Genomic DNA, 25,559 nt, shown 5'->3' with positions numbered 1-25,559 from the left:
ATTCATGTGAACGTTGAGGTAGTTAAGCAAACCCATTATACCCTATCACATTTTTTGTTGGCAATTCATACAATTGGCAACTTCCTCATTTTGTGCATGTGCATAGTATGTGCATATGTGGGTACTCACCCTTTTGTTTTGTTCAGAATGCATTGGAAGAGGAAGAACCAAATGTTTCCCTTTTTTGTGAATCCTGAGGTTTCTAAAAATTATTTAAATGATTAGGGGACCGGAGGCTAAAACATACAATAAACAGTTGCAGGAACTGAATATGTCTTGTCTAACAAAGAGAACCATGAGAGATGACAAGATAGCAGCCATCCAATATTTGAGGAGCCGCCAAAAAGAAGAGGGGGTTGACCAATTCTCCAGAACACCTGAAGGCAGGACAATAAACAACGGGTGGAAGCTTGTTAGAGAGAGATCCAACCTGGAAGTTAGGAGGAATTTCCCGACAGTCAGAACAATCAGTGGAACAACTTGTCTCCAGAAGTTGTGGGTGCTCTATCACTAGAGGTTTTCAAGTAGAGACTGGTCCAGACTGGTGTAGGATTTGCTGTTTGAGCAGGGGGTTGGACTGGAAGACCTCCAAGGTCCCTTCCAACTCTGTTATTCTGTATTCTATATTCTTCTTCCCTGTAATAGAGGTTCTATTATCTGCAATAAGAAATCCGGGACAAAACAAGATTTTTAGGCTAAGGGTTAAGCACTTGAATGCAAATTACATTTTTTAAAAAGTAAGAAGTCTATGCGGCTGCGATATCCTTTAGCCATATCATTGTAATGCTGGAAAGAGTGCAGAGAAGAACAACAAAGATGATTAGGGGACTGGAGGCTAAAACATATGAAGAACAGTTGCAGGAACTGGGTATGTCTAGTTTAATGAAAAGAAGAGACTAGGGGTAACATGATAGCAGTGTTCCAGTATCTCAGGGGCTGCCACAAAGAAGAGTGAGTCAATCTATTCTCCAAAGCACCTGAAGGCAGGACAAGAAGCAATGAAAGGAAACTAATTGAGAGAAGCAACCTAAAACTAAAGAGAAATTTCCTGACAGAACAATTAATCAGTGGAACAAGTTGCCTCAGAAGCTGTGAATGCTCTAACACTGAAAGTTTTTAAGAAGAGATTGGATAACCATTTGTCTGAAGTGGTGTAGGGTTTCCTACCTAAGCAGGGGGTTGGATTAGAAGACCTTCAAGGTCCCTTCCAACTCTGTTATTCTATTCTATTCTATTCTATTCTATTCTATTCTATTCTATTCTATTCTATTCTATTCTATTCTATTCTATTCTATGGGCCAGATGTGTCACACACTGGCCACGCCTATGCCCAGTTTAGCAAAGGGAGGGAAAGTCCTGATATGTCACGTGATGCTGCCATGATGACATGAATTTGACACCCCTGCCCTATTCCATTTGGGACAAATGGCTGTCCAGTCTCTTCTTGAAAACCTCCAGTGATGTATTTACAACTTCTAGAGGTAAGCTATTCCATTGATTAATTTTTCTTAGCTTTTGTCCCACTTAGTTGCAACACCTGCATGTTTGCATTCCACTTGCATAATTCACATGGGGAAGACATCAAAATTCAACAAGGAGTTTGTTTTTCAGTTGCTTGAGAAAGAGGAACCCTGAACCAAGGTCACCCAGAGGCCTTCTGTGCCAAAGGAAAAAAAAAAACTTGGAATCTGGGTCTCCATCCTTTTAGCCAAGCACCTTCCCCAATAAATCACATTGGATCTCCCACTAATAGACATACGCATACAGAAATGTTGAAAATGATCATCTATATCTGTGTCGGTAATACTGTATGGTGACATATGCCATCTTTGGTACTACATACAGTAGTTTTAAGGTACAGATAGTCCTTAACTTATGACCACATTTGGAAGTGGAAGAACGACTTGGAAGTTTTTAAGAAGAGATAACCATTTGTCTGAAGTGGTGTAGGGTTTCCTGCCTAAGCAGGAGGTTGGACTAGAAGACCTCCAATGTCCCTTCCAACTCTATTATTCTATTCTATTCTAAGTGGAAGTTGTTCTATTCTATTCTAAGTGGAATTTTTGTTGCTAAGCAAGGTGGTTATTACATGGGTTGCACCTTGTTTTATATCTTTTTCTGCCCAGTTGTTAAGTGAATCCTTGCATTTTTTAAAAAGCGAATCATACCAGAGGTGGTATTCAGCAGGTTCTGACCAGTTTTGGAGAACCAGTAGCGGAAATTTTGAGTAGTTTGGAATACCACCTCTGACTGGCCCCTCCCCCATCTATTCTCTGCCTCCCATTGAGTCCCAGCAGATCAGCTGGGTCTTCTTTGGTTGCCCTGCACAGGAGAACAGAGCTGGAAAGCAGGTTAGTGGGATGGGGAGGCAATGGGGATTTTGAAGTATCCTTCCCCTGCCATGCCCACCAAGCCATGCCCACCCTGCCATGCCCACCAAGCCACACCATTGGCCACCAAGCCACGCTCATAAAACCAGTAGTAATTTTTTTTTAATCCCACCACTGAATCATATGCTTATTAAAACAATCCGGCTTCCCCCGTTGATTTTGCTTGTTTGAAAGCTGGCAGGGAAGGTCACAATGGCAATCACGTGTCCCCAGGATGCTGCAATCATTGTAAATACATGCCAGTTGCCAAGGGCCCGAATTTTGACCACATTACCCAGTGGTGGGATTCAATTTTTTTTTTATTCACGGTTCTGTGGGCGTGGACTGGTGGACGTAGCAGGGGAAGGATACTGTAAAATCTCCAGTCAGAGGTGGTATTTGCTGCTTCTCCAAACTACTCAAAATTTCCGCTACCGGTTCTCCAGAACTAGTCAGAACCTGCTGAATCCCACCTCTGATATGACCCATGGGGAATGTTGCAACTGCCTCAGGTGCAAGGGGCTGGTTTTAATTTTTTTCCCTATTGTTCAACTTTGAATGATCATTAAACAAATGGTTTTTAAGTTGAGGACTACCTGGACTTTTAATTTTTAAAAAAAGAGCAAAACCTGGCATCCTGTTTAAAAAAAAGAAAGATATGTCCTATCATGGTCATAAACCCATACAGATGTTCCTGGCATTGTACAAAACAAAAAGAGGATTTTGAAATGTGTTCACTTAGAAAAAGAAAAGAAAGAAGTTAGCTGGGGGATTAGATCAGGGGTGTGAAACTCAAGGGCTGGATCCGGCCCACGTGGTGCTTGGATATGGCTTGCGGGGCCACCCTGTAAACAGCGAAGGATCGGCCCGCAGTACTTCTGCCAGTGAAAACGGAGCTCGGGAGCCCGTTTTCGCTGGCAGTGTGCTCGGGCCATAACAGATGCCCTCGACATGAGTGATGTTGAGCTGGCCACCGCCTCCCTCACCCTCCACCCCCAAGTTCAAACACACCCCTGATGTGGCCCTCAATGAAATCGAGTTTGTCACCCCTATATTAGATAATATTCTAGAAATATGGAGTCCCTGGTGCTCTCTGAGTTTGGCTGCTTGTACAGATGTTTCATGATCCATGGAGGCAAATTTACTCAATCGTAATGATCAGTGCACCATCAATGGCACTGATGATGTTACCCACTTGGGTCATGAAACATTTGTAAGCAATAGCAATAGCATTTAAACTTACATACAATTCCAATTCTTTACAATGCTCTCTGGGCAGTGTACAGTGTCAGCATATTGCCCCCAACAATTTGGGCCCTCATTTTACTGACCTCAGAAAAATGGAAGGCCAAGTCAACCTTGAGCCCAGTCAGGATCGAACTCCAGGCTGTGGACAGAGTTTGCCTGAAATACTGTATCTTAACTGCTACACCAGGGCAAACAACTAAGATCAGAGTATCAAAAACTCTGCGTTCAACCCTGAACTACAAATACAATGGAACCTTGGTGCTCAACTGCTTTGAAACTCACTGAATTTGGAACTCAGTGCATTTTGATGCAAACGTTTTGTCCCGATCCTCATCATTTGTTTGATACTCAATGCACAAGCTAGAACTTGTTGATGTTGGCTGCCTTGTGACTCACAACATTATTCCTTATTGGGGGAAAAATTGTTTGGTACTTATTGTTTTTGGTATTTATTGCACCTCCCAGAACCTATTAATGATGAGTACTGAGTTACCGCTGTATTCAGTATTGTATACCCTAGAGGTTTAGACTGAATGACGGGGTGTCACCTCCCCAGTTTATTTCCTGTTCAATGTTTTTTTTGTCCCCCTGGCCCTGCTCATTCTGGCAACCATTTTTTGAACCTTGCACTGGTATCATGGCAGCCATTTTATTTTTTATTTATTTATAAATGAAATTTATATAGCCGCCCCATTCACTCACAATGACTCAGTAGTGATATATGGAAAGCGTAGCCACAAGTGCTCTCAATATTCCAAGGTGTGCTTATTGGCTCAAATTTTGCATAACTGGATCCAGAGTGACATCATAGCTGATGTCAGAAGAATGTCGCCAAAGGACAGCTGAAAGTCTTTTATGCAAACTGGATGGACTACGAGAAAAGTGTCTGTGTCTTGTTTATCACCTTCAGTCTAATTTCAGACAAACAAGGAAAGAAGAAAAGAAGAATGTATCAGATGACATACTTGTGCAATGTTGCATGATACAAGCAAGGAGAATTTTGTTCAGTGTGAAGTTATGCGAAGGGTGACTTGACATAAACGAATCCTTGACTTACAGACATCCATTTAGTGATTGTTCAAAGTTACAATATCCCTGAAAAAGTGTGACGTAGAACCGATCCTTGCATTATGATTGTTACAGCATCGCCATAGTCATGTGGTCAAAATCTGGTTGCATGGCAAGTGACATGCATCTACAAGAGTTGCAATGCCCTTTGGGGTCACGTGTCATCATTTGCAACCTTGCAAGTCAGCTTCCGAAGAACATCAATGGGGGAAATTGGATGCACTTAATGACCACATGATTTATTTAAGTGCAGTTAATTTGGTTAACTAGTCTAGGAAAAACAGTTGTAAAATTGGGCACAAGTCACTTAACAACTGTTACCTTCCACAGCAATGTAAATTCTGGTCCCAGTTTTGGTTGTAAGTTGAGGACTACCTACACTGTCCCCAGAGGTGCTTTTTCAGGAGGCAACTGGACTTTCTTGTTTTTTTCTTTGAAGATGTTTTGCTTCTCATCCAAGAAGCTTCTTCAGCTCTGACTGGATAGTGGGAATGGAAGGATATCCTGTCAAGAGCTGAAGAAGCTTCTTGGATAAGAAGCGAAATGTCTTCAAAGAAAAAAATAAGAAAGTCCAGTTGCCTCCTGAAAAAGCACTTTTGGGACAACCATGACTTGGATGACTGAGAATCTCTAGATTACCTATATACTATAACGCAGGGGTCTCCAAAGTTGGTAACTTTAAGACTTGTGGACTTCAACACCCAGAATTCCCCAGCCAGTCCATGAGTTATCAAGCTTCCAAGTTTTGGAGACCTTCTCCTATAAGGGATCCAAGCCTATTGTGTTAGTTAGTGGGTCCAAATATGGGAGAATTAATATACTGTGCTCAGTTCTTACCGTTATAGTTGAGTTTTAGGACACTTTCCTGCCCCATTGAAGTAGGACTGCTATTTTCCAACCAATGATATAATAAAACAAAATGTTTTTATTTTTATTTTTATTGTTGTTCTGGCAGACTATACCAAGAAAAAAATAGCAATGATTCACTATGGAAACACAGAGACCTAGCCAGAGTTAGATCAGTTGTTGTTTTGATATTTTGGTAAATTGAAGGTGCCAGGCCTTCAAAGTTAGCAAAAATAAGTTTAGAAGAAGATGCACCAGAATTCAAAGTCCTTTAAGGGTGAGTTCTGTGGAGTGTGTCGGCTGAATGTACCTAACCTAGATAATGTTGCTATTTGAAACCTCCCACTGCACAAGCTATCTGAAAAGTCTTTCTTTCTAGCCCATTCTCTGTTCTTTGCAATGGGAAGACGGGCTAATGTGACACCATTTCAGCTGCTGTTACTGCAACTGTTCTGAAGAGCTAAGTATAGATAGTACTCATCTTACACAACAGTTCATTTACAACAGCACTGAAAAAAGTGACTTGATGACCATTTTTCACACTTATAACCTTTGCAGCATCCCCATGATCAGGAGATCAAAACTCAGATGCTTGGCAACTGGTTCATACTTATGACCGTTGCTGTGTTCCAAGGTCACATCATCCACCTTTTGCAACCTTTTGACAAGCAAAATTAACGGGGAAGCCAGATTTACTGAACAACTGTGTTACGAATTTGTCAATTGTAGTGATTCACGTAACAGCAGTGGCAAGAAAGGTCATAAAATGGGGCAAAATTCACTTAACAAATGTCTCACCAACAGAAATTTTGGGCTCAATTGTGGTCATAAGTCAAGGACTATCTGTACATTTTCCATAATTATTGGCCCATGATTCCTTATCTAGGTTTGTTTGGGCTACGGTTTTACAAACCTGGGATCAGGTTCACAAAAGCTTGCAAGTAAAGGCAAGCAGGCAGGCAGGCAGGCAGGCTTAGAATAAGAAAAGAAGAAAAAGTGAAGATCACTGTAGAAATTTTTTTAATCAATAGGTTCCATGGAGAAAGAACATTTGGGAGGCCACAGATTCTATAATTTCTCTATCGCAGAAATTATACATGCACATAGACATATAAATATATATTGACAAAGCCACACCCGCAGCCTTATGTGCACATGCATGCACACAAGCACGTATTTGGAAAAATATGCAAGATATTTCACATTGCAAAACCTTGCAAGGACTTCAAAGAAAACCCTCAGTCTGTGATGGAGCAATAAAAACTTTTCTGTTTGCAATAACCATTTAAATGTAAGTGTGTAAGATGCTGGCAGCTGTATCCCGCTTCACCCTGCTAACGTCTCTGATGAATAACAACTGATGTCAATGTGAAAACTGAGGCAGTTAAAACAGGAGATGCTAAAAAGTAAACTCTGTACACCTTTTCTAGGGTGCTAAGTTAACAAGATTGAGAATTTGTGGAAAAACAAGCTCTGTGTTTATGGGACGTTGTTCTTGCTTAAGAAACCTTGAATCCTGTGACGGTTATTTTATGTTTTGATTTTCAGAGCAAACAGTCAGACTCTGATCTGTCTGGACTTCGCAACCTGCTTGGCAGAGAGTCAGCCATAGCCTCCAGTAGAATGTATGGAATGCAATGTGGGATCGAGTCTGGAAGTATATAAAAATGCCAAAGACAGGTTTGGTGAGAAAAAGTAGGAGGGAAAAGAGGCTACTGTGGACACAAATACAGCTGCAAGTTGCCAGTTGTATTCACACAACTTTCAACAGATCAGTGAAGGCTGTACTGGGTGGGTGGGTGGTCATTGTGTACGTGTGTGTATGTGTGTGTGTTGTTGTTGTTGTTGGCTACAGGTAGTCCTCAACTTACAACGATTTGTTTAGTGACCATTTGAAGTTACAATGAAAAAAGTGACTTATCACCCTTATGACCGTTGCAAGCATCCCCATGGCCACCAGGTCAAAATTCACATGCTCAGCCACTGGTTCATATTTGTGAGGGTTGCATTATCCATGCAATTTCCCTCTTAAAACCTTCTGACAAACAAAGACAATGCGGAAGCCAGACACACTTAACAACCGTGCAACTAATTTAATAACTACAGTGTTTTACTTAACAAATGTGGCAAGAAAGGGTGTAGAATGGGGCAAAAGTTCAGTAAATGTCTCACTTAGCAACATATTTTGAACTCAGTTGTAGTCATAAGTCAAGGACTACCTGTCTATTAGTATGGCAAACACAGCCAAAGTAGCTTCCATTGGGCAGGCATTAGCTGTGCAGGAAACCCCATTGTCCATTCAGTCCAGAATGGGCCACATCTCACCAGAGTTTTGAAGTCTAGGGCAACCATTTTATTTATTTATTTATTGGAATTCGTCGAGAACAAGAATAAGAGAACAAAAGTACAATGACAGGGACGATAGGCACGTTAGTGCACTTATGCACACCCTGCCTACTGACCACTTAAGTATGAAGTAAGGTCCACGGAAGTCAATTTGTGACTGAAAATGTAAAAATTTGTTTTCCATGTTTGTTACCTGATACTTTAATCTTCTAAACCAGGGGTGTCAAACTCATGTCGTCACATGACGTATCATCACAGCGTTATTTATCGTAATGTGAATACACAACGAATCAACTTCATCATTATGGAATGTTCAAGTCCATAGAATGGGTTTGGCTGATCTAGAGAGAAGAAGCACTGGGCCGGGGAGAGGATATGATAGCAGTATTCTAGTATTTAAGAGGTTGCCACAAAGAGGAGGGGGTCAACTTATTTTCCAAAGCACCAGAAGGCAAGAAAAGAAACAATGGATGGAAACTAATCAAGGAGTAAAGCAACCTGGAATGAAGGAGAAACATCCTAACAATGAGAACAATTAACCAGTGGAACAACTTGCCATCAGAAGTTGTGGGTAATTCACGCTGGAAGTTTTTAAGAGGCGACTGGACAAGTTTTTAAAATCTGAAATGGTACAGGTTTCCTGCTTGAGCAAGGATTGGATTAGAAAACCTCAAACAACTCTTCCAGCTCTTTTCTGATTGTATTGTAAGTCACAAGGTTCTTAATCATACAACCTGTCTGGTTTCCAAATTCTTTCCCACCTGTAATTGTTCTTAACCTGAACCTGAATCATGATGAATGTACTGGTAGTACTGAACTCATGATCACAATTGAGCTTAAAATTTCCATTGCTAAGCAAGACAGTCTCATATTATGAACTGGTTGTCATGCTCTTTAAGTGAATCATTGCAGTTATTAAGTTAACACAGTTGCTCATTGAATTTGGCTTCCCCATTGAGTTTGCTTGTCAGAAGTTCGCAAAAGGGGATCACACGACCCCAAGACACTGTTGCCAAATTGTGATCACTTGACCAGCAGTTGTAAATGTGCAAATGGTCATAAGTCACTTTTTTCAGGGCCTTTGTAACTTTGAATGGTCACTTAAATGAATAGTTGTAATAATATAGGATCCACATTGACACATATACAAATGTTTTCCTATCCTAATCCTAACAAACCACGTACTCTCAGGTTACAATGCATTTGAGGGAGGCGGGCATATATATTTGGAGGAGGGCTTTTAGTAAGTTTTGACTCTTGAGGATTTACATGAAGCCTTGCAATTTTATTAGTACAATTTCAGAAGTGATTTGCCCTACTCTTTTTCTGAAGGCCTAAGGGAGAGTGACCTGCAGGGGTGGGATTCAATTTTTTTTTACTACCAGTTCTGTGGGCGTGACTTGGAGGGTGTGGCTTCGTGGGTGTAGCTTGGCTTGGCAGGCATGGCTTATTGGGCATGGCGGGGGAAGGATACTGTAAAATCCCCATTCCCTCCCCACCACTAACCTGCTTTCCAGCTCTGTTCTGTACAGGGCAACAAAAGAAGACCCAGCCGATCAGCTGGGACTCGGAAAGCAGAGAATAGATGAGGGTGGGGCTAGTCAGAGGGGATATTCCGAACTACTCAAAATTTCCGCTACCGGTTCTCTGAACTACTCAAAATTTCCACCACCGGTTCTCCAAACTATTCAAAATTTCCATTACCGGTTCGCCGAACTATTCAAAATTTCCGCTATTGGTTCTCCAGAACTGGTCAGAACCTGTTGAATACCACCTCTGGTGACCTGCCAAAGTTACCTACTGCTTTCATGCCTCAGTTTTCTGTATTCTAAGCTGGTGCCCCAAACCACTACATCAGGTAGCTCTTTAAATTACATTACATTATTTTACATTATATTATACTGTATTCCATTTGATTCATAGTGGAAATAATGATAGGAACAGAAACATCTCTGCAGTTATACTTTTTTTGAAGAACATGAGTTGTAGCATCAATGCTGAAATACAGAGTAGGTAATACCATGATTTGAAATGTTAAACATCTTGAAGTTGCCAAGGTTGAGAACCACTGATTAGACAGACATTCTCCAGTATGATCTATTTCTGGTCTGGTTCTTCAGGTCTCCTCACTGTGTGTAATGATGATGTTACCTAATTTGGTAATGAAATATCTGCAAGAAAACCACTAAGCTCAGAGAACACCAAGCCATCATTTCACCTCCGAACTACAATATTCCCTTCTATGAGTCAATCCACTTTGCTGCTGCTCGTTCTCCCATTCTCTTTCCTTCCAGTTTTCTCAGAGGGAAAAGTCCTCGACTTACAATAGTTCATTTAGTGACCAAAGTTACGGCACTGAAAAAAGCAACTTATGACATTTTTCATACTTATGACTATTACAGCATCCCCATTGTCATGTTGTCAAAATTCAGATGCTTGGGCAAGTAACTTGTATTTATGATAGTTACAGTGTCCTGGGGTCAAGCAAAGTCAACGGGGAAGCCAGATTCACTTAACAACATGTTACTAACTTGACAACTGCAGTAATTCACTTAACAACTGTGGCAAGAAAAGTTGTAAAATGGAACAAACTCACCTAACAAATGTCTCACATAGCAACAGGAATTTTGGGCTCAATTGTGGTTGCAAATCGAGGATTATCTGTCATGAATTCAAAATATGAACTTAATTATTTATGCCTCAAGTAAGAAGTCCAGATTGATTTGTTTGATAATCAATTTGTTGTCCTGGCTATTCATGGTATTCTCCAGATTGTTTTCCAGCAGCTAATTGGAGAAAGTTTGAGACTTATATTTAGATTTCTTATTGGTTAAATCATCTGGATTAAAAAGATCCAAGTTGGCAGCCATTTTGAGTTCACACAACAGAGTATGCCAAAACATTGTATAAAGCAAGGATCAAAAATAATATTGCATATGCTTGTTACCTCGATTTTTTTTACCTCAATGTAATGTATTTTTTGTTCCTTTTTATTTCTTTATTTTTATCTATCTCTGGATATGAATCCATAAATGAAAAGGAACAAATTTTCATGGAGAACAGTTCTCCTTTTAGTCTGCTACTCAGCTTTATATTTAAAAATTTTAATGGCAATTTCTACAATACAATCCAGTTGCAATTCATGGCTTAGATTTAGAAAGATGGGATACACATTTGCATTAAGCAATAAGGTTGCCTCAGAGCAGAAGGATGAATAACATGAAGTTTTTAAAATTCAGCATTTCAGTCCTTTTAAACAGATAAAAGACACCCTCCCCCCATTTCTTCCTCATTATTTCCAGGGTGAAAAAAGTTTTGGTGACCTCTAGTGGACAAAGTCACTACAGAAATTTGCTGCTAAATTGACAGAAATATCAAGATTAAGGGTGCTAGTTTTGAAATTGGAATGACTGCCAATTCTAAAACTAGGCATTTGGAAGGACTTTAACATAAATGTTCAGTTTCAGCTTTAAATTCTGTTTGTGGATGTAAATGGGAAGAGTTCCCATCTCTGCATAAAACAAGTAATAGTTGGTTATTAGGATACAGTTCCATCTAAGGCGGAGTTGATAAGGGATAAACTTCAGAGGTCAAAATCTAATCAGAGTTGGACCTGACTAACATTTGGCTGAGAAACCATTAGGAAATTTCACGGTTGTAGGTTGGATTAGGAAATATGTATATGAAGAAGGCAGTTGCAATGCTCTTCATCGTTGTGTTCAAAAAATTACATAGATATATTTGTTATAATTGGAGATCCAAATTAGTTTGATAGTGAAACATCAGGAACCTCATAGCATCTTTTCTAATTAATAAAATTTATCAACAGGCATAACTTTTTGTGACTTGCAGCACCTACATCACCCATCTGTATATTATGCAACCTTTTGAGTTTTTGGGAACTGGGGCAGGCAAAATGGTAAGCAAATTGGAACATGAGGAAGGAGGAAAATATCTGATGTAACAATGGAGATTTGGATGCAGTGCAAAGCAATTTCAGTACTCAGTGGAGTATCTGCTACCTTCTATTCCACAAACAAAACAAAACAAAACAAAACCAAAACCCACAAATGAAGTGCGAAATACCACAAGGTCAACATAACATAAATTTCCAAGGATCCTTGTTTTCTTCTAAATCATCTGATTGAAACATAGCCCATGATAAAGCAGCCTTCATGACCTGTGGATTAGTATTTGAATCATCTGAACTTTTTTTTTTTTTGCTGTTAACCAGGTTTTGGAAGCTACTGCATTATTTTAAGGCAGTAATAAAATGCAAAATCCATTCCAAAACCATTTTTTTACTCTTTTAACTGCGAAAATGCTTAAGAAAATGTAGACATTTTCAGTTTTGTCCTAGAACTGGTTTAATAAAGATATAACCATAACACGCATTTTATATTTGATGTATCTTTTATTTATCCTAGAACCGTCAGAGCAGCTTAAATAATTTCCCCCCCAACGTTATTTCATTTCTGCTGAAATATGAGTTAAGTAATTTAATAATTCCGGGTTTGTTAACACCTGGAAGATACCGCTTTACTTTTGCGCGTGCGCAGTACTTCTACACCTGGCTGCCTTACGAGCGAGTCAACGCGTGCGCACTGGCTGTCATCGCCTTCCCCGGCGCGCGCAGTTCATTGGCTTTTCTCCGCATTTCCTTCTCTTCCGGGTCTCGTCTTAGTTTGTTGCACACGCGCAGTTCTTACACTTTCCTCGAGCTGATGCCGTACTACCCGCGGGCATGCCGCGAACCTGGCTCCGCCTTTTTCCTAGCCCGTTGCGCAAGCGCCACTCCTCCCCTCCCGCTCATGCGCGTTGCTGGCCGAGGGTTTCCTTAGCCTTCGTGCACCGGCGCGCGTGCGCCTGGCCTCACGTCTGCCCGTCCCCTCTCTTCTCTTTTTTTTTTTTTTTTTTGGCCGAGCTCCTCACGCATGCGCTTTTGCTTTTTTCGTCTCTTTCCCCCCCCCCCTTCCCTTCCACCCCTTCCCACTTGTCTCTCCCCTCTGGCGGCCCGGGCTGGTGTTGGGGGCGGACTCGGTTTCCCGCTTCCGGTGTGGTGTCATGGTGGCCGGTGGGCTTTGATGGCTGAGAAGGAGGAGGAGGGGAGCTGAGAGCTCGGTGGCTGCACTGAGCCGAAGGGAAGGGGGCGCCGGACCCTTCTTGTCCCCGTCTCCCCCTCGGCCTGGCGGGCGGCGGGAGATGGCGGCCCACAAGCCGGTGGAATGGGTGCAGGCTGTAGTGAACCGCTTCGACGAGCAGGTAAACTGGCCTGGGCTGTGAGGAGCGGCCCTCAGGGCAAATGGGCTTCTCTGGAGAGGCGGGGAGGGAGAAGAAAGAAGCTCGGGGGAGGCTTGGTAAGAAGAGGGTGCGAGGACGGGGGTCGCCGCCTTTCGTCCTTTCCTCAGCCGGAGCGGTGCTTTCAGCTCCCTGGGCTGGGAAGCGGCCGAAGGATGGATAGCTTGCAGGCCAGCTCTGGTGAGGACGAGCCCAGCCGGGCTTCTTGGCTTGAGAGTGGTAGGAAGGAGCTGGGCGGGGAGGAGGAGAGGGGGGTGGAAGGCCTCCGTGTGGGTGTGTTCTTTCACCCCTTGCGGGCTCTTGTGGGAGGAAAGTGGGGCCGACTTTCACGCCAGGGAGGAGGGTGTAAAATAGAGAGGGCTCTTTAAAGTGTAATTTTGATGGGGATTATTAGTAGGATGGAAGCAGGACTTCCTAAGCCGGAGTTCTGCAGACTGGTTAGGTACGACAGGTAGTCCTCGAATGGGCGAAATTGAGCGAAATTGAGCCACACATTTCTGTTGCTGAGGGAGGGGTTTGTTTAGTGATGGTTGTCCTATTTTTATGACCTTCCTTGACTCCCTCGTTCAGTGAATCTCTGCAGTTGTTGAATTAGTAATGCAGTTGTTCAGTGAATTTGGCTCCCCGTCCCCCCTTGAGTTTGCTGGTCAAGAGGTCACAAAAGGGGATTGCATGACCCTGGGATACATCAAAGGTCATAAATATGAGTTGGTTGCCAAGCAGCTGAATTCTGATCACCTTACCATGGGGGAGGGGGGATACTGCAATGGTCATGTGTGAAAAATGGTCATAAGTCACTTTCTTCAGAGCCATTGTAACTTTGGTCACTAAGCAAACAGTTGTAAGTCGAGGACTATCTGCACTCCGATGTTCAGTTGATTAGAGGCAACAGGTTGAGAGAAAGCTGTACCCACCCTGCACCCAAATTGCACAGGAATGGCAGCATTCAAGTTTGGAGAAGGCTGCTGGAATATTTCATTTTCTTTTGAGGAAAGGAGAGAAGCGACTTAGAACTAAGGAGAAATTTTCTGACAGAACAATTAATTAGTGGAACGACTTGCCTCCAAAAGTTGTGGATACTCCAACATTGGAGGTTTTTAAGAATAGATTGGACAACCATTTGTCTGAAATGGTATAGGGTTTCCTGCCTGAGCAGGGAGGGGGTTGGACTAGAAGACCTCCAAGGCCCCTTCCAACTCTGTTTTTCTGTGATTCTGTATACAGTAATGGCATGGCCAAAATGGGTGGAGTTCACCTCAACAGGACAAAAAAAAAACCCATTAAGTTTGAATAGAGGCAAAAAGAGCTGAAATATATATTTTTGGTTCTTTTCTAGTTAGCATTAAATTAGCCAATTTATGTGATGACTTTACATATGTGATAGTTTCTTCATCTCCTGTGGGCAGAAATAGATATTGTATATGTTTTAGTTATATAGGAATATGCCATTCTTTCATGAGAATTAGAATTCTTTATTAGTCAAGTGTGATCAGACACACACGGTGCATAAACTCTCAGTGTACATAAAACAATAGTGATAGATCATTATAGTCATTGTAAAATATATATTCGTCATAATACATTAGCTACAACACTTAGTGATAGTCATGGATACTAAATAAGCAACATAAATCATGTTAGGATATTATTAAACAATTTAAATCAAAGTTATAGTCAGGCTATTAAAATGTGGATTGCAGGGGGTCTTAAATCTAAAGCAATGATCCCACTCCTCTCTTTTTTATTGATAGCATGCTGTCATTATTGAAGGATGCCTGGGATGACACAGAAGAAAGCAAATGATCTGTCAGTTTTTTCTCCATGAAGTTTTGAGATGGCCTGTGGGTAGCTAAGTGATGTTCTACAGTTCCTCTCTATGAGGAAGAGTTTAGAGAGGAAAGCTTTGTTGAAAATCTTAAGAATGTTAGTTACTTTAAGTCTCCCAATGCCACTTGAACTATTTTTTTTAAATAGTCTGGAATAGGTGGTTGCTGAATTCCACAGAAAGGGGTTTCTCAAAATGAGTCTTTGTGTGGGAAAGCCAAACACATATTGAATGCATTTCTTTTGAGGGAGATGGAAAAATACCTGGATGTAATATAGTTTCTTGTACTTTTGTTGTGATGGTGGTTGTTCCTCCTTCTCTTCCTCCTCCCCTCCTCACAATGAAGAGTACAGGCAGTCCTTGATTTAACAACAGTTTGCTGAGGCTTGCTTCAAGTTACAGTGGCATTGAAAAAAGTGACATGACAGTTTTTCACACTTACCATTGTTGCAGCATTGGTCACATGAGCAAAATTCAAACACTTGACAACTTACTCATGTTTATGATAGTTGCAAGTGCCCCAGGCGTCATTTAAACACCTTCTGACAAGCAAAGTCAATGGGGAAGCCAGATTCATTTAACAACTGCGATACTAACTTAACGCAGTGATTCACTTAATGGAGCAAACCTCACTTAACTGTCTTGCTTAGCAACAAATTTTGTATTAAACTGTGGTCAGAAGTTGAGGACCACTTATATTTGTCTGGGATAAAAAGTTGAAGATTCTTCTGGACTCTCATTATAGGGAATGTATTAAGAAAGTAAATATAATCTGTCTTAAATTTGGTGGGTTAAGAACATATAATCCTGTTGTTGGTCAAATTTGGAGTTTCCATAGATAACATGGGAAAAGACGTTGCTGCCACTATTTACTTATAGGATGCAGGAATTCTCTGTGGAATAAAGTTATAATTGTGGATATGTTTGAACTCCATTCTTGTAGCATCTCGATAGGGTTCCCTTGTATGAAGAAGAATAAAATACAAACTGTCTATAGTGAGATTGGAAGAAACAAGTTGTCTATTGCTTAACCATTCTAGGGGTCCTTTAGGGTCCTTTAAACGGGGGAGATTGAAGAATTTCCCCCACCTGTCACAAGAGAGGGTTTTTAAAATAACTTTTAAAGATTTAGAAAGGAGTGATCCTAACAATATCAGGAGTGATATTGTTAGCCTATAAGAGAACTGGGGAACTATTTTTCAGTCAACTTATTTTGTAGTTACTTTTCTTTTAAGAAATATTGAAAGTGCTTGGTCTTTGTTACTTTTGGGAGAGATGCAGGAAACTTTTCTGGGTCTCTGATTGGGAAAACTAAAAACTGCCTTGGAAGGAAAACAGGTGCTTAGATTGTTCCCCTCTTCGATTGTTCCCATGGAGATCCTCAATCCCATCATTTTTGATGTTTGAGAAGAAATGTGATACATTCTTATTTCATTTTGCTGTAATGGGTGGATCTATAGGGTTTATGCACAGAAACTGATACACATTAGACTGCTGCCATGTGGTCAAGCAAATTTAGAAAATTGCGTGCGTGCATGCATATATATATACATACATATATATGTAGGTCTAGGTGTGTTCGGGTCTTTTCCCATGTAAGATTAAGAGTATCTTAATCTTACACGGGGAGAGACCCGAACACACCTAGACCTACATACCTGTACCCGTGAAAATCTACATATATATATATATATATATGTGTGTGTGTGTGTGTGTGTGTGTGTGTGTGTGTTCTGAGGTTCTCGCGGGTATTAGTATGTGGATCTTTGGTTATTCGGGTTTTCTCCCGCGTAAGATTGGAAGTATCTAGGCAACGTTTCGATGAAGTCTCATTCATCATCTTCAAGCTTGTGTCTTCAGCTCTGTGCTTCTCTTCTTCCTCCTCCTCTGAGAAGCACAGAGCTGAAGACACAAGCCTGAAGATGATGAATGAGACTTCATTGAAACGTTGCCTAGATACTTCCATTCTTACACGGGAGAAAACCCGAATAACCAAAGATAGATAGATAGATAGATAGATAGATAGATAGATAGATAGATAGATAGATATACACATATACATATATATATACATATACATATACATATATATACATACATACATACATATACATACTCTTTGTTTGAGCATATGTGTTTGTTGTGTATTTAAATAGCAAATTTTATTTATCCTAAATAAGATTTTTCTAAAATTGGAGGCGGTCAATATCCTAAATAAGGAGGATGCTGAGTGCCATATGGCATGTATAGACTTAGAATTGTTCACCTGAGTTAAAATGTTTTAGGTCTATTGCAAGGATCAACTATTTTCCTTGTTAACGTAAAAAAAATTAAAATTAATATTTATGTTGGTGAGGAGGAGGAGGATGACAGTCATCAAGACAGGATTCAGAGAAACTTTTAAATGCACTTAAATTATTCAGCCAAGATAGAACAGTAATAGGACATGGTTTATTTAACTATCTGCAGCAGTCAAAATTAAATGTAATGATGCTCTGGATAAGGTACCAGTAGGTGTATTTTGTAAGTATAATGTAACACTTTTAATCTAAGTCATGGTTTAATATGTCAGTTACCTATTACCCAAGTAATACCATGATACATGATTTATAATATACAATAGCTTATTTCTCACATGGCATAAAGCATATTATGACATTACACTATGTGAATCCATTCTCTTAGTGACTGAGCAATCCAACCTTTTCCCCCCAACTTTAATTCTTGTTGAAATGAGAATTGTTCCTGTGAATATGAAAGAAGAAACAATATAGCTTCTCTGAGTGATTCAATTGTTTAATTACAGACTCTGGGAAATGATTGGGGACCAAGATGTTTGACTGCCTTTGTTTATAATAGATTGGTTTAATAATTGTTGCTAATTTGGAAAATAGCCTCAAATTCACTTTTTTTTAAAATAGCCTTTTGCCCTAAATGTTCTAATGAAATGTACATTGTGTACAGTGGTAGATTATGACTATTGATGGTGTCTTTGGAAGTACCTCCTTGTTGCTATCCCCAAATTAAAAATCTAATTTGCTTGTGTTTTGTAACAATAAGAGTATTTAGATACCACTATTATTTGCTCAATGAATTTTTATGCAATTGTTCAGTGTGAAAGTACAGTCAATGAGAACAAGACATTCCCTATTCATAGGTTTACTATAAAAAACAGAACACAAAAGAGAAAAAAAGGATGGGAAAGATGAAAAATATCAGTTCTAGGTACAAATTTTCAAACTTAAATAAACTTTGTATTGTGCAGTTAAAGACTTTGAGGGAGAGAAAGAGTTCAATGGAAGAGGACTTTTAGCTGAGCAGAGGGGTGTCTTTCCAATGTCTTTTTTCTGAATTCTGCTAGAAGGACTTGGCTGGTCTTTGAGAGGTAAAAGCTATGCTCTCAAGTTGGGTTGCCAAATGCCAGAATTTTTAATTCTGAGCCTAATTTTAGCAGGCAGGATTTTGTAAACTATACATGTAGTATAGTAGTTTAGAAAGCATTTCTACTTCATTTCTAGGGAGAACTAATAAAATTTGGAGTTTAAAAATAAATTGGTCAGCATTTCTTGTCCTAAATGTATATTCCAGGTTTCATATTTCTTGTCTTGAAGAGAAAGGCACATTCTTAGCATCCAGAGTTACATTTAGCCCTTGGAAACCTTAGATCAAGCTATCTTTGATCTCCAAAGTGTTTACCAAATAACTGTTTTTGTTATGATAGAAAGTGAATATTATGAACTTTATGAACTATATTGCTAGAATATAACCATGTCAGCTACATTTAATTGTAGTTCAGCTAAAAATAAATGAAATCAAATGTACCATTTGTTCTGGTCCCACATCTGTTTTTGAAATGTACCTGCTGGAACTGGTACTGAGTTTTGGGTGAAACTTACCCAGATGTTCAGTTTTTGTAGAAACATGTGTAATAGGTGATTACATGTTTGTAGGGTGTTCAGTATCTTAGCAAGTTGAGTGAATAAGCCTGAGCATCTTGTTTTAACAAAATATTTATTCATTAGATTTTTATCCCATCTTTATTACTTTATAAGTAATTCAAGGTGGTGAACATACATAATATTTCTTCTTCCTCCTATTTTCCTCACAACAACAACCTTATGAATTGGTTGGACTAAGAAGTTACCCAACTGTTTTTCATGCCTAAGGCAGAACTAGAATTCACAGCTTCCTGGTGATCAGCACAAAGTCACCCAGCCAGCTTTCATCTCTAAGTGGGACGAGAACTCAGTCTCCTGTAGTAACCACTACATTAAACTGGCTCTATGTTACGTTATTGTTTTGTTATGTTTTATTGTATTGTACACACAAAAAGACAAACATGCAAAAAAAAATGGTCAAGAATTCTTGTGTATCATCTAGTGAACAAAACAAAACAGAACGAGGTAGGTAGGAATAGACAGCAGAACAGCTTAAGAAATTATGCAGGGTTCTCTGAAATTCTGGCTTATAGTTTTATCTGAATCCAATTAGTTTGCCCCATCTGTCTTATTTGTAATATATATTTGTAGAGGCGCAATAGTGCTTATGGCTTGCAGGCAAACAGGCCTCAGGTGTAATCTCTGGAATTTTCATGTTCTTTTTTCTAAAGCCATGATTAAGAAGAAAGACATTGGCCTGACATTTGTAAAAACTTTTGAAAGCTGTTTAGAGCAGGTCATCTGGTTCAGATGGACAAAGATGTGGAACATATGCTAGCTAATTTCTAAAAAATGGCAATTTACTATAGGTAGTCCTTGACTTACAACTATTTGTTTAGCAGCCATTCAAAGTTACAATGGCACTGAAAAAAGTGACAGTCAGTTCTCACATTTATGACTGTTGTAGCATCCCACAGTCATTTGATCAAAATTTGTATTTATGATGATTGCAGCATTGTGGAGTCATGTGATTTGCCATTTGTGACATTCCCAGCTGGCTTCCAACAAGCAAAGTCAACGAGGGAAGCTGGATTCAACAACTATGGCAAAAAAGTTGTAAAATTGAATGTGATTCCCTTAACAACAACCATCTTGCTCAGAAATAGAAATTCTGGTCAACTGTGATCGTAAGTTGAGGACTACCTATAGGTTGTTGGATTGGCATGGTTGTGGTTTAATAAAATAAAATGGGGGTGACTTGGAGAAAAACTCAGATTTCCAAGTAGAATTTATAGGTGTTGGAGTAAAACAATTTCTCCTGGCCCATATAAATATGTATATCTGTGAAACAGGAGTGTTAGCTGAGTTGATCATTGACTGTCTAACTAAAATTATGCCACAGTACAGGTAGTCCTCGATTTATGACCAAAATTGAGCCCATAATTTATTTTGCTAAGCAATTTATGTTGCTAAGCAATTTGTTAAGTGAGAAGTGAGTTTTGCCCCATTTTGCAACCTTTCTCAGCACAGCTGTTAAGTGAATCGCTGCAGTTGTTAAGTTAGTAACATGGTTGTTAAGTAAATCTGCCTTCCCCATTGACCTTGTTAGAAGGTCACAAAAGGGGATCACAACCCCGGGACTCTGCAACTGTCATAACTATGAGTCAATTGCCAACTGTCTGAATTTTGTTCATGACTCCAAGGGAGAAAAATGGTCATAAGTCACTTTTTTTCAGTGACATAACTTTGAACAGTCACTAAATGAACTGTTCTAAGTCGAGGACTGCCTGTGTTCTGAGACTTAACAGTTGGACATAATTGCTTTGTTCGATGGCACAGAGTTCCTGTGTGTAGACTCGAGTATTCAGAATTTTTGTTAAGGAATGAGAGGAAAGTATTGCCATGAGGTTCCTGCCACTAAAAATCATCCATATTTCCTGTCAAATTGTGTGTGTGTGTGTATTAGGTACAGCTGCATGTGTCATATATTGCTCTGATCCAAAGCTGTTGACTTTAATCCAAAATCCAACTTCCTCAAAGTGGACTTTTGAAAAGAATTTTATTACAGAGTTGAAGGTTACTTGCAACCAATTGACTGGTACATGACGCATAAGGGAAATGATTGGTCTGTGACCTTTTTAAGAATGTGTGGATGCAGCTTGCAACAAAGTGACTAGTGTTCATGGAAGAGGATTAGTGTCTTGGGTCCGTGGAATCATTGCACATCTTATCTCTACTACCACATACTTCTCCAAACTCCAAAGTTTTGACACAAGAGGATCATACAGAATTCTTTCGTGAATCACAGGATTGGAGTTTTTAAAAACTGAACAGTTCTACAATCTCTTATATGAAAGATAGATGATGACTATAACTTGAGTTAAATTTCAGATATTCCAGATATTAAAAGTTTTAACAATGATAGTCTCTTTCGTTAGATGCAAGCTGGATTTGATTTACATCGTTGATTTAAATCATGATTTAAATCACAAGTAAAAAGGCTTGATTTTAATTAACTCAATTTAAATCATATTTTAAAAGAACAACTGTCATCTCTGTCCCGCAGCAGCTTCTCCTCTGACCCACTGTTGACTTACCAACAGTTCCAATATTGCAGAATATACAGCCTCATTCTACATAACTAAGCTCTATTTCATGCTGAATAAACTACATTATTGATATATCTTAAATAGAAAGCAACTTTTAGATAGATTTTTACTCCAAAAGCATTTTATTAAAATATATTTGATAAAAAAAGTTAAAAATCTGATTTAAATTGAAAAAAAACCCAATTTTTAAAAAAGCATCAGTTTTTATCCACCCTGCTTAGATGCCACAGAGTGTAGTCTGATTTTATGGTAATGAAGTTTGTTTTGTTTTAGTAGCATGTACTTGTGCAAACACAACCAAATGTAGTTGATTCCTTAAATGAGGCCTGAGTAGCCTGTACTTCCAGGTAGCATGCAGCCAAGGTTTTGCACTCTCCAAAATTGTGCTCCTGAAATTTGATGGCAAATTGCTCATTTTTGCAATTGTTATGCTTTTATTTAACTGATGCAATACTCAAAATCGATGTCCCAAGTATCTGGCAAGTTAAAACCAGTTATTTTGAGTGAATTCCCTCCCAACATCCCAAAAATAATTTCAAAAAAAGTTGCAGATTTGTTCCTGCATATGTGGGCTCTGGAGCTATCTTGTTCCCCAAGAGAACAGGGAAAAAATGTACAGCTCAGGAAAAAATATCACTACCTTTGTAGTAAATATAAACCATGGTAAAAATGTAAAAGAGAATTTGGAAATGAATTTTGGCTATTTGTAATCTTTGGAGCTCTGGAAGTCCCAAAGATGTTGCAGACTCGCTATTTATGTCATTAGGGTCACATTTTTTTGCTTTCTTGCACTAAATTATGGGGTTTAATTATTTGGGTTTAAGCTCCATTTAATTTTCAAACTGTTGTTTTAAGTGAGGTTAGAGCAAACAAACTATAATTGCACATTTGCTTACCTAAGTTTCAGTTAAGCAAAAACTGAAATTAAAATCTTGCAAAGTTTCTTCATGGTTATGTTCATAGAGAAGACAGGAGTGCTTCCATATAAGCTTAAGGTCTTACTGGGCTCATTCCTTATACAGGTAGTCCTTGACTTACAACAGTTTGTTTAGTGACCGAAGTTACAATGGCATTGAAGAATGTGATTTATGACCCTTTTTCAAAGTTACAACCTTTGCAGCATCCCCATGGCCATGTGATCCAAATTCAGATTCTTGGCAATTGGTTCATATTTATTGATGGTTACAGTGTCCTAGAGACACATGACCCCCTTTTGCAAACTTCTGACAAGCAAGAGTCATTGGGGAAGCCAGATTCACTTAACCGGGTTACTAACTTATCAACTGCAGTGATTCGCTTAACAACTGTAGCAGGAAAGGTCGTAAAATGGGGCAAAACTCACTTAACAATTAAGTGAGTTTAACAACAGCAATTTGGGGATCAATTGTGGTTGTAAGTCGAGGACTGCCTGTACTGAATTGGGCCACAAAGCTTCAGGGGCTTATGGGCCCTCTGCAATTCAGTGGCATCTCTTCATCATCCTTGAGGTTGGGTAGTTTTAGATTGAAATTCCCACTTTTTCTCTGCATCTTGAATTTTGCAGCAGATTCACCTTGTAGGTACAGGATTTGTGATGTACAAGAAGGATGTGTTGGCCTGGGAATAGCAGCCATAACCAGTTTCTGCATCGTTCCAAACTAGCAGAAATTGTGAAAAGTAGATTTTGTGCCAGCAGGTAGTTTTCCAGAAATTCGTTAAATGCACCATCCTCATCCTGCTCTGAATTCATGAACTCTTTGAACATTTTCCCTTAAAAACAGTCAAGGGTGCTACCACTCATCTGGAGATCTTTCAGAGAACATTTACTGTATCCTTACTCCTAGTACACAGTTATGGAGATGTGACTATTCCCAATAGAAAATCAGGAGAGGAATGATAGGAGTTGTATGTTTTTCATTCCTTTTTGCATATAAGATGGTGAATATACCAGTAGGGTATATGGGGTAAGGAAAATTAACATTCAGCTTCAGTACATGTGATCCTTGACTTACGACACTCCATTTAGTGACTGTTCGAAGTTGCAATGGCACTGAAAAAAGTCCATTTTTCACATGAACTGTTGCAGCATCCCCTTGCTCGAGCAAACAAAATTCAGACGCTTGGCAACTGACTCATTCATAATACTTACAGTGTCCCGGGGTCATGTAATCCCCTTTTGTGACCTTCTGACAAGCAAAGTAAGCGGGAAACCAGATTCACTTAACAGTCATGTTACTAACTTAATGATTGGTTACTCCCACAGCAGAGGAGATCAGTTTTCTTCAACTTGGTGTTTCCAGGTGTGCTAGACTACAGCTGTCAACTCCCCTTTGGTTAGTATGTTGACATGCTACATCTTAGAAGCTTTTATTTTTAGCATATTTACATGACAGCTCATCATCGAAGGCAGCAAAGAAGAGAAAACAAAATCAATTTCCCAGTCCATTTAATTAGGTTGAAACCCATAAAGAATCACATTAGCAACATGTCAAGGACAGCTGCATGCAAGTCAGACTTCTATTAACACTCTGGCCCCACCCTGGGAATAGCTGAGTCTTCACAGTCTTTGAAAAGGCCAGTAAGGGATGCGGGGCTGTCCATATCAGAAGGCAGGATGGTAACAAGACAGGTAGCACAATACAAGTCCTCAACTTATGACCAAATTTGAGCCCAAAATTAATGTTGCTAAGTGAAAATGTTAAGTGGGTTTTGTCCCATTTTTCTTGCCACAATTGTTAAGTGAATCACTGCAGTTGCTCAGTAATATGGTTATTAAGGGAATCTGGCTTCCCCATTGACTTTGCTTGTCAGAAAGTTGCAAAAGGGGATCACATGACCTTGGGACACTGCAGCTGTCATAATTATGAATCAGTTCATAAATGTGAGTCAGTTGTCAAGCATCCAAATGTAAGTCAAATGACCATGGGGATGCTGCAGTGGTCATAAGTGTGAAAAATGGTAATATGTCACTTTTTTTCAGCACTGTTGTAAATTCAAATAGTCACTAAGCAAACTGTTGTAGGTTGAGGACTACGTACAGAAATGATGTTTCCTGGAACCCACTGTGGGACATTCTTCACTGATAGGATCAAAGCTTGCTCCTTCATCTGGAATAGGCAGTAACTATCACTTGTGACTCTAGGATGACCCTAGATTGCATTCCAACTCTGTCTGAGGGAGTATTACTCCATCCAGAGTCAGTGATGGAAAAATACTAGTTATGAGGAGCCCTAAATCCCACAGCTATTTAGTCTTGTCAAGGTTGAGCTGAGGTCAATTTTTCCCCCATCCAGATCCCAAATCTTCAGGCATTGGGAAAGCATTTAGATGGAATCATTTAGTGACCTGATATTAATGGGTTCTGTCACCTAATAGCTTCATGTAGATCAGTGACCCCCCCATCTTTGGGGCACTAGGGACTGTTTGCGTGGAGAGAGAGTTTTCCATGGACCGGAGTGGTTGTGGTTTCACAAGCTGCTTGCATCCCACAGATGGGGATTTGCCTGTTTGCCTGGACTGGCTGCTAGCTTGCCACAGCCTGGGGATCGGGAAACCCTGATGTCGATGATAAATAGAGGTGGGAGAGAGTAGAATCCTGTGAAACTGATAAGGCACGATTAAATATATTCTACTCCATATATTGACAGCACCAAGAATAGCATTTGCACAATGTTGGAAACAAAATAACATGCCCTGAGAGGAATTAGTAATTCAGAAAATTTTAGATTGTACTGAAATGGATAAACGTATGTTAAAATTAACAGATAAAGAAGAGTCAGAGTATTATGAAGTTTGGGACAAGTGATACAAATGGTTGAACAATAGAAATAAGAATGTTAGAGATAAGAAAATTGTAGACAAATGTATGTATGTGTGTGTGCGTGTGTGTGTGTGTGTATATATATATATATGTGTGTGTGTGTGTGTGTGTGATCGATATATGTAATAATGATGTCATGTCCAGTTATTAAGTTCAAGATTTGTAAAATGTGAAAAAGAACAATAAAAAATAATAAAAAAGAAACTGATAAGGCACATTGTTGTCCACTTTTATTGTATATATTTGTGCAAAAGTCTTATTGAGTCCAATAAG

General features: G+C 39.5%; 1 protein-coding gene and 1 long non-coding RNA gene across 3 annotated transcripts in view; one reads left to right on the top strand and one right to left on the bottom strand.

The window, feature by feature from the left end:
• Window positions 1-264: 264 nt before the first annotated feature.
• Window positions 265-12,649, bottom strand: LOC113442606 (uncharacterized). Its single transcript, XR_015740935.1, has 3 exons — window positions 12,413-12,649; window positions 4,320-4,528; window positions 265-657 (listed from the first exon to the last, which is right to left on the bottom strand). It is a non-coding gene; the product is annotated as an uncharacterized LOC113442606 (long non-coding RNA).
• A 41-nt stretch (window positions 12,650-12,690) lies between these two features.
• NF1 (neurofibromin 1) overlaps window positions 12,691-25,559 on the top strand; it is a 207,901-nt gene continuing 195,032 nt past the window's right edge. For both annotated transcript variants that reach the window (XM_026710278.2, XM_026710277.2), the window contains exon 1: window positions 12,691-13,139. In XM_026710278.2, coding sequence (XP_026566063.1) covers window positions 13,080-13,139 — 60 coding nt within the window. In that variant the 5' untranslated portion in view covers window positions 12,691-13,079. The remainder of the gene's footprint in view (window positions 13,140-25,559) is intronic.

The sequence above is a fragment of the Pseudonaja textilis genome, chromosome 1, assembly GCF_049901715.1.
Source record: "Pseudonaja textilis isolate UNSWEBS1 chromosome 1, rPseTex1.2, whole genome shotgun sequence".
NCBI lineage: Eukaryota > Metazoa > Chordata > Lepidosauria > Squamata > Elapidae > Pseudonaja > Pseudonaja textilis.
The sequence above is the reverse complement of the archived record's forward strand: the minus strand, read 5'-3'. Positions and strand labels throughout refer to the sequence as shown.